Source organism: Cinclus cinclus, chromosome 1, assembly GCF_963662255.1.
Source record: "Cinclus cinclus chromosome 1, bCinCin1.1, whole genome shotgun sequence".
Lineage (NCBI taxonomy): Eukaryota > Metazoa > Chordata > Aves > Passeriformes > Cinclidae > Cinclus > Cinclus cinclus.
In genome coordinates, this window is record NC_085046.1 from 144,882,837 (window position 1) to 144,897,298 (window position 14,462).

The following is a 14,462-nucleotide window of genomic DNA, read 5'->3' on the forward strand; positions in this document are numbered from 1 at the left end:
AGCTGTTCCTTTATTTAAAGGTCTCAGAAAAATACCCGTTTCATGAAAATGGATGAGGAAGCACTTCATTCATATTCTGCATGAATACAAATATAAGTACTTCAAAACTACCTGCTTGTTTTCATTGCCTGTTCATATGGGATTTGCTGAATGGCATATTCCTGATATCCTTTTCGTTGTGATGGGTCTTGGGCTGCAGTGTCTGGAGTTGTGGGTTCACTTTCATGAGGAGAAGCCTCAAGAGGAACAATTTTTCTGGCTCCTAAAGGAAGAATGAAAAGAATGCTCATTAAAAATCTCACACTAGAAATGTGTATTGTCTATAATACAAAAGTATAAATTAAACAATAATCTCTAATCATTAGTTTGACTGTTTTAGTTTCTGTTGTTGATGATGGATACACTTCCAGAAGCCATCAGTACTTACACCACAGTTCTGTTTAAATAACTTGCCAGGACTGATAGTTCAGAGCATTATTCATTGTGCTTGAAGCCTGCTACAAGGAGATCCTACATCCAAATATTTCCATCTTTAAAAGATTGTATATCCTCTAAATAAAATTTGAATTTTTCTGCTTTATACCACATCCTTTGAAAAACTGCACCAAGCTATTTAATCAGTTCCACAAATAAGGCTGGGGAAGAGTTTAGTATAAAAGACAGTTTAGTCTATATTTAAAACTCTGCACATTTTTTTTCTTAAACTCCTTATATTTTGGAGCATATTGCCATTCCTCAGAATAAAAGAATATGTTTGGAACAGGCTTCCCAGGGCAGTGGTCACAGCTCCAAGCCTGAAAGAGCTCAAAAAGTGTTTGGACAATGCTCTCAAGCACATTGTGTGATTGTTGGGGCCATTCTGTACTGGGACAGGAGCTGGACTCAATCTTTGTACAGCCTTTCCAACTCAGGATATAACTGATTCTATGTTCCTTGTGCACTTCTCAATCTCCACTGGGAGCAGAAGGGGCTCTACTGAATGCATTAAGCCCAGATTCCTGAAGATATTATTTATAAAATACAGGTAGTATTAATATTAACATAAAGTCTCTGAAATCATGCTGGGGGTTACCCAACAACAGGTGTGAAAGACTTAGTGACATTACTTGGAGGAAAGAAGTGCTGCAGACAACAAGGAGAAAACAGATTCTGTGGGTCCTTCAGAGTGATTTTAAGTGGGAAATTGAAATATTTTACAAAGAGGTGATTTGGGAGTATGTAAAGCTACTGAAGCTTTTCCTATCTGGCTGGACATCAGCCAGCTCTGTAAACAGAGCAACTAAACTGTAATAGCTCCGTTTCTCATTAAACTGGTTGAATCTAAAATCAGATTTTTTGCACTACTCTTATTTAATAATGCTTTCAGTTCTGTACTAAAGATTCTGCAGGTTCAACAGAACTGATCTTCCAAGTCTTCACCCTAAATGTCACCAGACCATCATAACTTCTATTTTTCCTGTTCCTCCCTCTCCCAGAAATGCCACGTTGTCCACAGGACTGCATCTCCCAAACTGCATTGTGGTAGCCCAGAGAGATGGGATCTTGTCATCACAGCACAGGAGCCATGGCACAGTCTGTGGCTCCAGTACAAAGGTAACAGAACAGACATCAGACACCAGGAAAAGTGTTCTAAAACTTAAAATAGAAGCAAATTCTATATTTAGAGTGACTCAATTAAAAGAAAATAGGTCTTAAACTGTTTTATATGCATGAGTGTCTCTTCCAGGCCTCCCATTTCCTGACTGTGAGACAAAGACCCTCATTAAATGCTCCACACTAACTCTCCTCTGTGTCCTTCTGCATTTCAGGATGTTTGAGCATTTCCTAAAAGGATTGCTGAACTGTTTAATAGACTTTTGTACTACCACTATAAAAATTTAATCACCTAAATTGGGTGAACTAAATATATACTCACTAGATAAATACTAACTCACCAGTATTTTGCATACTTTGAGTGGGCAGAATGCTCCAAGGTTATCCTCATGTTCCTGCCTCTAAATTACCTATGCAGTTCACTGAGAGAAGTCTTTAAAAACTTGAAGAGGGAGATTCACATTTTCAGATATGCTGATTAAGTACCTGCACACAAAAGGCAATCATGTCCCCTAGTGGGAGGTTCTGCTTCCCACCCTTAGAAGATGGGGAAGCATTAAGAAACTTTAGATGTCTCCATCCACTTGGCATGCTGACTGAGGGTGCCAACAGACCAGCAGCTACAGCTGCCACAACTAGATCAAACTGATGACTACAACATATGCCCAGGAAGTGAGAAAATTGGTTTCTAGGCTCTACCCAGCCTAATCCATTATGTCCCAAATGCCAAAAGAATTCCCTCAATATTCAGGCTAGGGAAATGCCTAACAAAAAGGCAAACACATACAAGGTCTTATTTTTCAATAAAAACATCACATGCCAGTAAAGAAGATAAAGGTTCTCCTGTTTCCCTAGGCAATCATTTCAAGAAGTCAAAGCATATAAATATCAGAGGAAGAAAAAGAAGTTTACTGTACTGATAATTTCTTTCAGAGAAATCCTTCCTCCAGCACTATCACATCTCTATTTTAAAGGCAGAATCTACTTTAGTTTACTAGATTTTATTTATGCCTTTTGCTTTCCTCTTTTCAGTCACTATCATCTAAGTAAATCTGCCTTCAGAAGAATGAGATTTGAGTTCTTCATGACATACTGACAGCAGCTTTTACAGATAAGCATGACCCAGTGAGCCTCATCTGTGGCTCAAACTCAGAGATGACCTCCAGTCTCTTACAGTGTGCCCCTTGGAAAAGCAGCCTGTCCTTCACTACAGAGCTCTCCAATACTCAACAACAGTCTAGCAGAATTAGACTATTAGTAAGAGAATTATTAGGAATGGATCACAAATTAACCAGGAAAGAACATCAGCCTAATTCCTATTAATTCAACTAAATTCTGCAGATGTCGTAAAGCTTCAAGTACACATCACAAAAAAAGGATAAGAAAGAACCAGTAAACAGTAACAAAGATAAAATCAGAACTATTTTGTTTGGAAGAGGGATACAGAATTCAGCTCGGAAAACAGGCAACTGAAAGTGAAATATCAGAAAAAAACTCTGTAATTAGTAATACTGTGAAAAAAAAAAGTGTGAATAATCATTACCTCACAACCCACAAAAAAGAGCTCAATACAAACATAAAACAAAATAAAAGAATATGCAATTTCACCCCACATGTAACTAAGATGCAGAACAATTACTGCCTAATGTCACAGAGACTTAAAATATAAATGTATTCAAGATGGGATTTAGACAAATTAAGTGATATATATTAAATATGCTAATCTAGATGCAAACAATTGTCAGAATCTACGAGACTTTACACAATAAGTGTCTTTTTTCTTTCCTTCAGAGATGCTGCAAGCTAGACCTTTAGACCAAGCTGCCTTTAGACCAACTTGTTTTGTTTTAAAAAAGGACTTTAACTAAAGTTTAAGTATGAAAAAATATCTTCATAATGCAGGTACTCTGGTCTGTAGAGTTAAAATAACATGTTATGGGTATGAAGTGAATATTTGTTTCTTACAATCTCTTTTTGAAGTAATGTGTTTTTCCAGCTTCCACAATACCCTGTGAAATGTGTTTCAAATGTGTGGGATCCATAGTAAGGCAGTTCTAAAAGTCAAATCATCAGAAACCAACCCTACCCATAATCCCAAAGCTCTCCATGCAAACCTATCTCTAACCCTCAAAATAAATTAAAAAAAAAAAAAAAAAGGAAAAGAACCATTTAATACTTGTGTAGGTTAGTTCACCCTGAGGTTGAACACATTTTAATTTAGACAAAAATAGAAACACAGACCCATGCATGGGAAGGTGAAGATTCCCCCTTTCACCAGAGCTGGAAGTTAGACTGGCTGAACTAAATCAATCTGTAAACCCACAATAACACAAACACCTGCTGACATTCAGAGGGAAAAGGTTTCATTTTCCTAAACTGGCTCAATTAAACATTTCCTTTAAGTCAGCATAGGGATGGCACCTTTGGCCCTCCATTCAACTACATGCTGAATGTACTACAGGTTGAATGAAAAGTACCAGCACAGGAGTTCATGAAGAGGATTAGAGAGGGGATTTGCCTAAATTCTGCATCATATCTCTCCTTCTAGAAATACATTATTAATTTTCTAGTGTGTTTTCCTTCAGAAGGCATCAACAGGCACAGTGATCCAAAGGACAGAAAGCTGGGGTTGGAGAACAGGACTGTCTTGTGACAAGAGTCTGTACTTACTGACCAAGATACCTTGAAAAGGGGTAGTCCCAGTCCTCCTCCTTTCCCCAGGAGGCTCATTTTGCCTGATATTAAATCCATTTAGATGTGTGATAAACCCACAACTGTCATTCCATGAGCTACAGAACAGAAATTATCTTAAACAAAAAAGACTATTATCAGTTTAAAAGACTGCCACCAGTTAAACTAAGTCAGTCCCAAAATAGTAAGTAAAATTACAAATAGTAAGCAAACTGACATTCTTTCACTCTTCCTCACTGCCCAAAAATTTCAATGGAAGAAGGAACTAAGTGTTCATAGATTACAGATAGAATCCTCTCACATAGTAGCATGAGAACTCAGCTGGACTTTTGTGGACAGTGGAAACCAGGGAGAGAAAAGCCTTCACAGTGTTGCATTAAGAATTTGTAGTTGAAAAAAATCCAACTCCTTTAGAAAACAAAAATTATTTATTCTCAAGAAAATGAGTACTATTACATGCTATTTTTGTATTCTTGAAAACAAAGTATCTACCACTGACCATCTTCATAGGAACTTAAAACGAATCTCCTCGTAACAAGCTGAGTCCTTAAAATATTTCAGAATTTACATAAAACAGTAATTTAAATGTTCACATCTCTCCTGAATCAAAGTAACTGAGCATGAATAATGAAGTGGTTTTGGACACCTTGATAACTTACAGAATTTAAACATGGGACATAAAATACATTCAAAAACCCAGAAGATGGAATATTCGACCAAGTTACTCACTTGTTCTTAAAAACAGACTGTGAAAAAAAGTGTCTGCCATTCAAAGCAATTTTCAGAAGTGCATATGATTGCAGTTATCCCCTCTCTTAATTGTGATGCTTACGAAAAACCGTCCTGAGTTTGATCTGATTCCTTGGTGTGCTCATTAACTCAGCCCTCCTTCTCTTCAAGTTCTCCACATCCCTCCAGTTACAGAACCATGGAATGGTTTGGGTAGGAAGGGACCTTAAAGGTCATCTAATTCCAACCTGTCTGCTGTGAGCAGAGCCACCTTCCACTAGGCCTGGTTGCTCAAAGCCCCATCCAACCTGGCCTTATCACTCCATGTCCAGGTGCAGGACCCTGTGCTTGGCCTTGCCCTGCAAGAGCTTTGCCCAGGCTCACCTCTCAAGCCTTCCAAAGAACTTCAAGACCTGCACTAAAAAAATCTACAACTTTTATTCAAACTGTATTTACTCTGTGGGTTAATGTCAGCTTTCATATTTCTATAGCTGTAAGTCTATTACCTTTTATATGCCAAGAAAACATTACAGAAAAGGAACCGGGGAAAATCCAAGTTGCCCAAATGTCCTTTCTGGGAAGATAAAAACTGACCAATCCTGTTTGTTCAAAGGGATATTGAAGACAGCAATTTAGTCATAAACTAAATGACATAAAGCATTGTCCCAAACCTCATTAGTGTTCAGCAAAGTTACAGCAAAGTGTTAATGCAATACTTCTAAAAGAATCTTTTATTTTCAGATGGGAAAAATACAGTCTAAGTAGTTCCTTAATACTGGGGATGAAATACAGCTAATTCTTAAGGCCTTCTCTATTTTTCGAATTTTTATCTGAAATCTTCCAACAGAATTTTATTGTAATAGACACAAAAAGGGATATTTCCACAAACCCTCAAAACTAGGCAACAGGTGGGTACAGACTGTTAATGCTTGCAGAGGAAGGACTAAGTTTATATAGTGCTTAAGGAATTTACACTTTATTTTCAATTTCACTTTACATATGGTCTAGTACACAGAAAGCAGAAGAGAAAGGAGAACTATTTTATCTATTTATATTCTTCATCAGAAGTCTACAGCAGCAACTCAACTCTTCAGCACATGATAAATCTCTAGAAAAATGACTATGAAAAAGACTGTGAAAGATCTTTATTAAAAACTCCAGACATTTAAGTATTACTGAGAAAGGGGAACTGTTTAAGAATTGCCAGTGTCATTAGGATATAGTTAGATTGTGGAAATTAATGGGAAGAAGGAAAATCAATGAAAAAAAAATCAAACCATAATTGCATTAAATATTTTTCTTTTGAATCTTTAGAGTTAATCACTTATATCATATCTTCTAGAAATTCCAAATTCTGAAAATTTGGATGACAATTCATAACTTTTTGAAGAGTACTGACTTTTTTATTGCACATAATTTAGGTGGGAACTTGAATGCAATAGGATTATTAATTGTCAGTCAAATAGATGACAGTACCTTCAAAAACTGCTGCAGATTCATACTTGACCATACATCCTTTTGGCTCATTAAAGCATTCTGAATATTTGATGTACTATGCCCAAGTACCTCCAAAGTTTAAGTTAATTTACTATTTTGAGTACCACAAAAAGCATATGTGCAAGAAACCCCAGCAACTAGGCTGTCCGAAGAAAAAATTTACTAGGTAATAATTAAGGCAACAATATCCACTAGATTTACATTTCCTCTCCTGCATTACATCCTTCCTACATGTGTTTCATCATCTATATTTACTATTACTTCATTTGCCTTTTAGGCCAGTTTTGTAAGGAAATGGATCCTTGATTGAATTATCCACCACACCTTTCCTTCACCTCTTGGAAATTATTCTAGTCCTTGACAGAAATGTTAAGATCTAAGATAAAAACTCTGACATGTGGCATAAAATTTAGCACCAGGAGGGGGCAATCTCCAGTTATGGCTCCTTCCAAAAGCCCTGAAGGGAGCTTTGTCTGTATCCATAAACTAACACCTAAAGGACCCCACTTACACCTCCATGAGCCCCTGAACCACAGGAGCATACCACAGATCTCAATATCAAAAGATATTAACAACACAAAGAATCCTGCTAACTTCCAACCCACAACAACAAAATGAAAACCTTAAAGTTGTTCTGACAGTTATAAGAAAAACAAATACTCAGAAATGTTAGCAATAATGGAGAACAATAAAATTGCAAAGCTGAAAATAATGCACAAAACTATTAAAAATGGATTCTGACAGTCAGTCAGAATAGCTAATGTTTTACAACCACTTAATGTTTTATATAAACTATCAAATGCAAATCTAGTTTTGACTAAATTGTTTGAAACCTCTAAACATTATGTAGAACTTGGTTTTCATATGCATTTACACTTTTCTCTAGTCAGTGTTTTATCATTTTCTTTTTTAAAACTATTCACAGACAAAACATAAGTGATGTTAATGAAGTAACTGAGGTTAACTACAGCCAGGTCCAGCACTTCTTGTACCTATGTAGAAATGTGAATGAAGTTCTACAATTACGTAGCTGCCAGATGTGGAGACTGTACCAAGATAATCAAATAATGCTAAATATTTTTCATACACTAAATATTCTAAGCAACTTCATCTTAGAGCAATGAATATTTTATACAGTGTCAGCATAATTAAAAAAATTGTAAAACTGGTGACTTTGAATACCTGGAATAGTTTCATGGGCTGTCAAAACGACACTTATAATAGGATTTTTAGTTCCTGAAACCTGTTCAGTCTCCTTAGTTGATGCTGTTTTCTCTGTTTTCTGAACTTTTGACCTCTTGGGAGTTTTTTCTCTCTCATCGTCCTTCCTGTCAAGGTCAACGTCAGAATCATTACCTAAAGAGCAAACATCAAAAAGAAGGTAACTATGTACAAAAGCAATGCAGGTAACAGAGTCACTAACACTGCAAAAACAAATGGGGAGAAAATTTATGATACAACAGAAAGAAAGATGTTACCAAAACAAGACATACTGCCTGATCCTTAAAGGGGAAGTTTCTCCCTTCTATTTAACAAAACTATTATGATTCTTATACAAACAAAAAAAAAAAAGAGAGAAAAAATAACAAAATTTAAAAAAATAACTCTCAGAAACCTGTGTTTTTCTAAATTCATTCACATTATTGTGAATTTCTGTGAAAATGCTACAAACTTCACCGAAGTTCTCATGATTTTGCAATTCATGAACAATGTATTTTTCTTTTCCACATTTAGCTGTTCTGATAATCTTAGGATTGTATTTTAGTACTGGTGTCATTATCAATCTTATTTAACGGAAAGTCTTTTGACAATCCCTTTGGATTAGGCATTATTCATCTCCTGTTATTGTAAATCAACAGCCAGAAACATAATTTTCTTTTTAGTGTTGATTCAAGAATAATTCAGGTTCAAAATAGTTCTTTGGTTCAACGTAACTCCCGACATGTTACTCCTCATTTTTAAGTCCTGTACTTCCAAATCATTCCCTGTTGCTGTTCAGAATGTTGCTGTTCAACCTCTTAAATTGGATACATTTTCAACCTGTTAACTAGAAAGCCACACAATTGCATGCAAAACACTCTTCTGAGATAAAAATGAATAGCCAGTAATCAGCTGATTTCTTTCTTAAAGCAAATAAGGAATTCCTTTATTGAAATTCTAAAAAATAAAAATAAGTAAAGAAAAAAAAAAAAACCCATCAAGTGTCTTTATAGATAAATAATTATTGGCATAGATAAAAAAATCAGAGAAGTCTTGAGTTTATACCAATAAAATTTCTTATATTGAATGAAGTGGTAGAAGAAGATGCAAGAAAAAACAAAGATGGCAAATTAAGGCATTATGCAAATGTTCCAGAGGCAACGAACAAGGAAAGAAGAAAATAACGGAAGAAGATTATAAATAAACCCAGGGAAATTTTCGTTTTTTTTTCCTCTCTCAATCTACATCAGATGATTCAATCTCCAGAGTAAGTAATTCCATGTATGTACAAAATATGCTGTAGCTACTGTAATGAGATAGGGAAGCAAAATATATATAAATAAATAAATAAATAAATAAAACCAGTAAGAGAAAAGCTGTAGTGTGTCCAGACTTGTTTCTGAAATGCAAACAGCAGGAGTGAAAAGATAAAAACCATGGAAGTGGCTGTTTTAATTCCAGTAATATTTTGTAAATACTCAGATGAGACTGAAACAAAGACTCTCTCTGTGGCCTGACTGTAATGGAACAAAGGTTAAAGTGTCCTGGCTGTTGCTTACAAAAATGAAGGACACAAGCAGAAGTCAAAGCAGCATGGGTAGGGCTGATCATGTAACCTGTATAAACCACAATTTCCTTACTAGACACAGAAGCAGAAGGAAACAAGTTGTGCAGGAAGATGTTTTGCTCTCTTGGGCATGCAGAGACAGAAATCTGTACAGTGACAACTGGCAGTGATTTAATACTAAACTGTAAGTCTGAAATTCATGTTTAGAATCTCCAGAATGAGGAACAACCAAAAAGCCAACTGAATTCAAATACAGCCAGACATGATTCTGCCCAGCTTCCAGCTCCTCTGCCCAGAGAGCCCCCAGCTTTTCAGCACCTACTAATGATTTCTTCAATTTCATTACAAAAATCCCTTGATCTATTCCTCTTCTCAACTAGGCTCTTCTCTGTGGACTTCTATAATTTTGGAAAATATTGCTGCATTATAGGTACAAAGAGTTTCATAATGTCCCCATTTAACTCCTTAATATAGTTGTAAATTATTTATTTATACTAAAAGCACATAGTTCTAACACTGATATTTTTCTGCAATACTTGAAAGGGATATTTGAAGATCAAGAAAAATCCTCTTCAAACAGAACCTGCTTGTGCACTGGTTTCTTCTGGTGTGCTGAGCAGGGGTGGAAGGAAAGAATCAGACTATCTTACAGGTCTTTTCCAACCTTAGTGATTCTGTGAAACAAACACATATTTTCACATTTGCTTCATTAAACAGCCTCTGTTAGTTTATTAGCAACAATAAAATGAATTATAACAAATTTTTCAGCAGGACTGGACTAACAACACAAGAAAGTGTTCTCATAAAGAATCAGAATACACAGAATCACAGAATAAACTGAGTTGGAAGGGACCCACAAGGATCATGGTGTCCAACTCTTGGCCCTGTACAGGACCATCCCCGTGAGCCACACCATGTCCCTGAGAAAGTAATCTGCTTATTGAACTGCTTTTCTGAGGGTACTTCACATACTGGGTTAACTACTGTGCTTTTGTTCAGTGGGCAGTAAGCAAAACTGAAAAGCATTAGAAAAAAGCTCCAAAAGACTTTACATAGCTATGGACAAAAGATACTTTAGCTAAGAAACCCAGAAATGTATATTGGAATGAAAGTTCTGGTGAGGAAAACAGAAGTTTCTCCACTTCACTAGGGATCATGCAGTTCCTAGTAGTTATACGAATAGAATCCAAGCACCTTACTCCTAAAGTCTCCTTTCTAACCATTAGAAATATTCTCACCATTAATCAGTTTAATGAGGAAGTAAAGTGGTTGAAGACAAATAGCAAAACCATTTATTACCTTTTCATGTTAATACACAACTCTATTAACTTTTGAGTACTGGAATTCTACTAAAAAAAGGAGAAGCACAGATTTGAGTTTGTTTTTTGATCCATGCTAGTGAATAGCTACAACCACAGTAATAAGCCAACAAATGTTTCACATTGTTTTTCTTCCCTGACATGCCTCTGTCAGGCAGATCAGTTTGGCAGTTCTTTCAGTCCAACAAAGGGCAAGGTGAAGAGCTGTATTACAATAAATATTGCTGTCTCCCTGCTTTCAAAACAGACCACAAATGCTATTTTAAAAGATTTAAAAGCAACATATAGAATTGCATTATAAAAATATTTCTTTGTTAAAATGGTGCTGTTTCATATGCATAGAATATTTTTGCACATATGCTAAGCACTGAAAATTATGGCCATACAAAAAAATTTTCATACAAAACCGAAAGCTGGTAAGTAATTCAAACAAAGAACTGACTCTCAACTGCCTATATGACTCAAACATCTCAACTTTCTCAGTATGAGCTGGGAACACTCAACCCCTAACAAAAGGACTACATTCAGCAAGAGCAAAGGTGTGAGGAAGCTATTGAGTGCTGTGCAATCTCAGTGAACACAAAAAAAAGCACACACATAGATTGGTGAGAAACAGCAGTGAGAATACTCCACTGCTTTCCAGATCATATATCTTCTACTCGTGCTGAGGATCTGTAAGAGCATTCTCACCATCACCTGTTGATGGCAGTACCCTATTCTAACCCTGTCTGAGAGGAAGAAACATTTTCCAGAAACAATTTGTTGATAAGGAGCTGGAGTGCACACATTGCCAAAACTTTTTGCCAAAAAGAGAACTATTTTGTGGTCTGCGTGTAACCTGAGACTTAAAAATCCTTCAAACCAACACTCCCTATCAAATTGCCAAATAAACAAACACCTTAACTCTCGGTAACAGCTGCTTTGTTCCTGAACTCCCTCTACACCAAAAAAACAACCTGAAGTGGAAGGTGTGCTTTGAGGAAAAGATTAAAAGGCAAACTAAACAAAAGTATGTTTTAAGTTTTAATTAAAAAGAGCTTCAACTTTGACCACAGGGCTCAAACAGCCTTTTTATAGTATGCGGCCATCTTGTCAGAATTTAGCTGCCTTCCTGGAAAAGTCCTTCACCGTTAGAATCATTGATTGGTGTGTCAAATAAATGCTTTGTCCATCTCAACTAGGAGAGTTCTGCTGTATAATAACTACCATGGGTTATAAAGGAACACCCTTGAATGATTTTAAGATGACTTGTGAGAAAATGGAGTATATGCCACTTGAATAGCTAAGCTGAGTTTCTCCAGGCAGCAAGAGTCTTTGCTTGCTCCTGAACAGGTTTGTTTAGACAAACTGTCTCACTCTGCACCTCCCTTGCTAAGCAGTGAGCTCAGCACTGTCAGCTGGCACCTGGGTCCAACACATGCACAAAGTGACCTCCCCTCCCCAGCATCAGGCGCTCCAGACGCCAGCTCGTGTTCGTGCAAAACACAACGCTGAGCTGCTCCTAACACAATAAAGAAATGGTCATGTCTGATGATCAGCAAAGCTACTGCCAGCTCGGAATTAATCAGGGCTTCCAGCATCCCAATGAACTGCATCGTTCATCTGTCCCATGGTTCTGCTGGAGTCACTAACTGGAGGGACTGCCCTCAACATTTGTAATTGGATGTACGGCATTTCACAGGCATAGCTATACAGCCTTAATTGGCATGTTTTTAAACTACTCTTCATTCAAATCACCATTTTTTAACCTCTAAAAGGTGGTATTTTGTAGCAGCAGGAGAGCAGCTTGGAAAAAAAGGAAGTGAACTGGCCATTTAAAATTAACACAGCCAATTGTTTCTCCTGCAGAGAATGACATCCTACTTGCAGGAAGAATTAATTTAAATTGGAATCCAGCTGATGGCAAAACCACTTTAAACTAACACCAAGAGTGACATCTTTAAGATACAAGCAGCCTCCCACTTCAGGAGGATTGAATGGCTCACTCCAGAGAAGGGACTGTAATCTGTCTTCCACCCAAATGCCATTCCTCAGCCATTAAATGTTCTCTCCTCTATCTTGCCAGACAGATCCAAACCATTAGCCATAACTTAACTTTGTTTAACCAAAAAGAAAGAGAAATAGGTGTACACATAGTTTGGTTTACAAAATAGCAACTTGCTTAGGCAAATAAGCTCTCTATGAAAAAATGTATTTGCTAAGCATGTGCATGGGGAAATTGAGAATACAGTGGACATTTTTCAACCCTGTGCTGTATTGGCTTTGTGTGGCCATGTTTTGGTAGCAGGAAGGGACTACACTTCATCTTCTCTGATGGAGATTTAGGTTTATTCCTTATTATCCTGCTCTGATTTGATTGGCAATAAATTAATTCCCCCAGGTTGTGTCTGTTTCTCCAATGATGATAACTGGTGAGTGATCTCTCCCCACAAAACTTTTGCTATATTTTCTCTTTCCAGTCCAGTTGAGGAGCTGCTTTCTGGACACCCTGGAGTCTAGGAAGGATCAACCCTCCGGATTTGAAAGAAATCAATTTTTTTCTCCTGTTTAAGTGAATGGACCCACAAGGTGAAGGCAATCATGCTTTAAAGGATCAAATTAGATGCACAGAGGATGTCAGTGACCAGTAAGGTCTGGTGACTCTGGACAGAGCAGGAGAACTATCAGTGAGTCACTGACCCCAGAGATCAATGCAGATCACTAACTACAGAAGCAAAGAAACAGCAGAGGCCCACTGCATTACCAGTTATTCCTCTGACCAATACATGTGCAGTTTCAATGAAGTTTCAACTCTAGTCTCAACAAGAGTTTTCTAGTGATTTATTTATTTTAAATGTCTGTTATGTTAGAGATTTCAACACTTTTCTTGTCGACCTATAAAAGCAAAACACTTTATTATTTGGAAACTTCTATGAATATTTAACCTCCAGCTCAAAACATGTATTAGATTTCTCTGAATAGAGAATATCACACAGAATAACTACATATATATATATTATACACACACACACACACACATTTTCAATATTTTCATGCTTAGCATATTTTAGCAATAGCCAAAATATTATTTTGGTCACAATTATAAAACATTGCATCATATGAACTGCTATGAAGAAAGTTAACTCCCTTGTAGCAGGACACAGTGCAAAGTGAAAACATGAAAACATCTGATTATTAACCAGATATCCATAGAGTGATAAGCTTTGCAAGAAATTAAAAACGTGAGAAAGTTATATAAACTTTAAAAGTATAGAAAAATCTCAGAAGCATTAAAAGATCAGATAAAAGTGATTTCAAGTTGGAAATTCACTAATTCATTAATAAAATTATAAGTTCTATATTGACTCTTAAGAGTACAAGAAAGATCTGTCTGTATTTCTAAATACTTCCCTGAAAACATAAGTTTAATAGTAAGCAGGAGGCAGAAAAATCAACTGTAATATTAAGGAAACATTAAGAAAAGAGCAGAATAGCAAAAAAACACTTCATGCCACAGTATGAACCAGGAGGGCTCTGCAGAGGGATCTGGGCAGGCTGGATCAATGGACTGAGGCCAACTGTGTGAGGTTCAACAAGGCAAAGTGCCAGGTCCTGCCCTTGGGTCACAACTGCCCCATGCTGTGCTCCAGGCTGGTGGCAGAGGGGCTGGAAAACTGCCTGGCAGAAAAGGATCTGGAGCTGTGGGTGAACAATAGCTGAACATGAGCCAGCAAGTGCCCAGGTGGGCAAGAAGGTAAAGGTTACCTTGGCTTTTATCAAAACTAATGTGGCCAGCAGGACCAGAGCAGAAACTGTCTCCCCTGTACTCAGCACTGGTGAGGTCACACCTCAAATCCTGTGCTCAGTTTTGGGCCCTTCACTACAAG

The 14,462-nt window shown here is 36.9% G+C and overlaps 1 protein-coding gene across 1 annotated transcript in view; it reads right to left on the reverse strand.

The window, feature by feature from the left end:
• The window catches only part of ZFAT (zinc finger and AT-hook domain containing), a 77,439-nt gene that overhangs the window by 43,565 nt on the left and 19,412 nt on the right, over positions 1 to 14,462 (reverse strand). Inside the window, exons 4-5 of the mRNA XM_062491874.1 lie at positions 7,693 to 7,866; positions 112 to 262 (exon numbers count right to left, since the gene is read on the reverse strand). Coding sequence (XP_062347858.1) covers positions 112 to 262; positions 7,693 to 7,866 — 325 coding nt within the window. The remainder of the gene's footprint in view (positions 1 to 111; positions 263 to 7,692; positions 7,867 to 14,462) is intronic.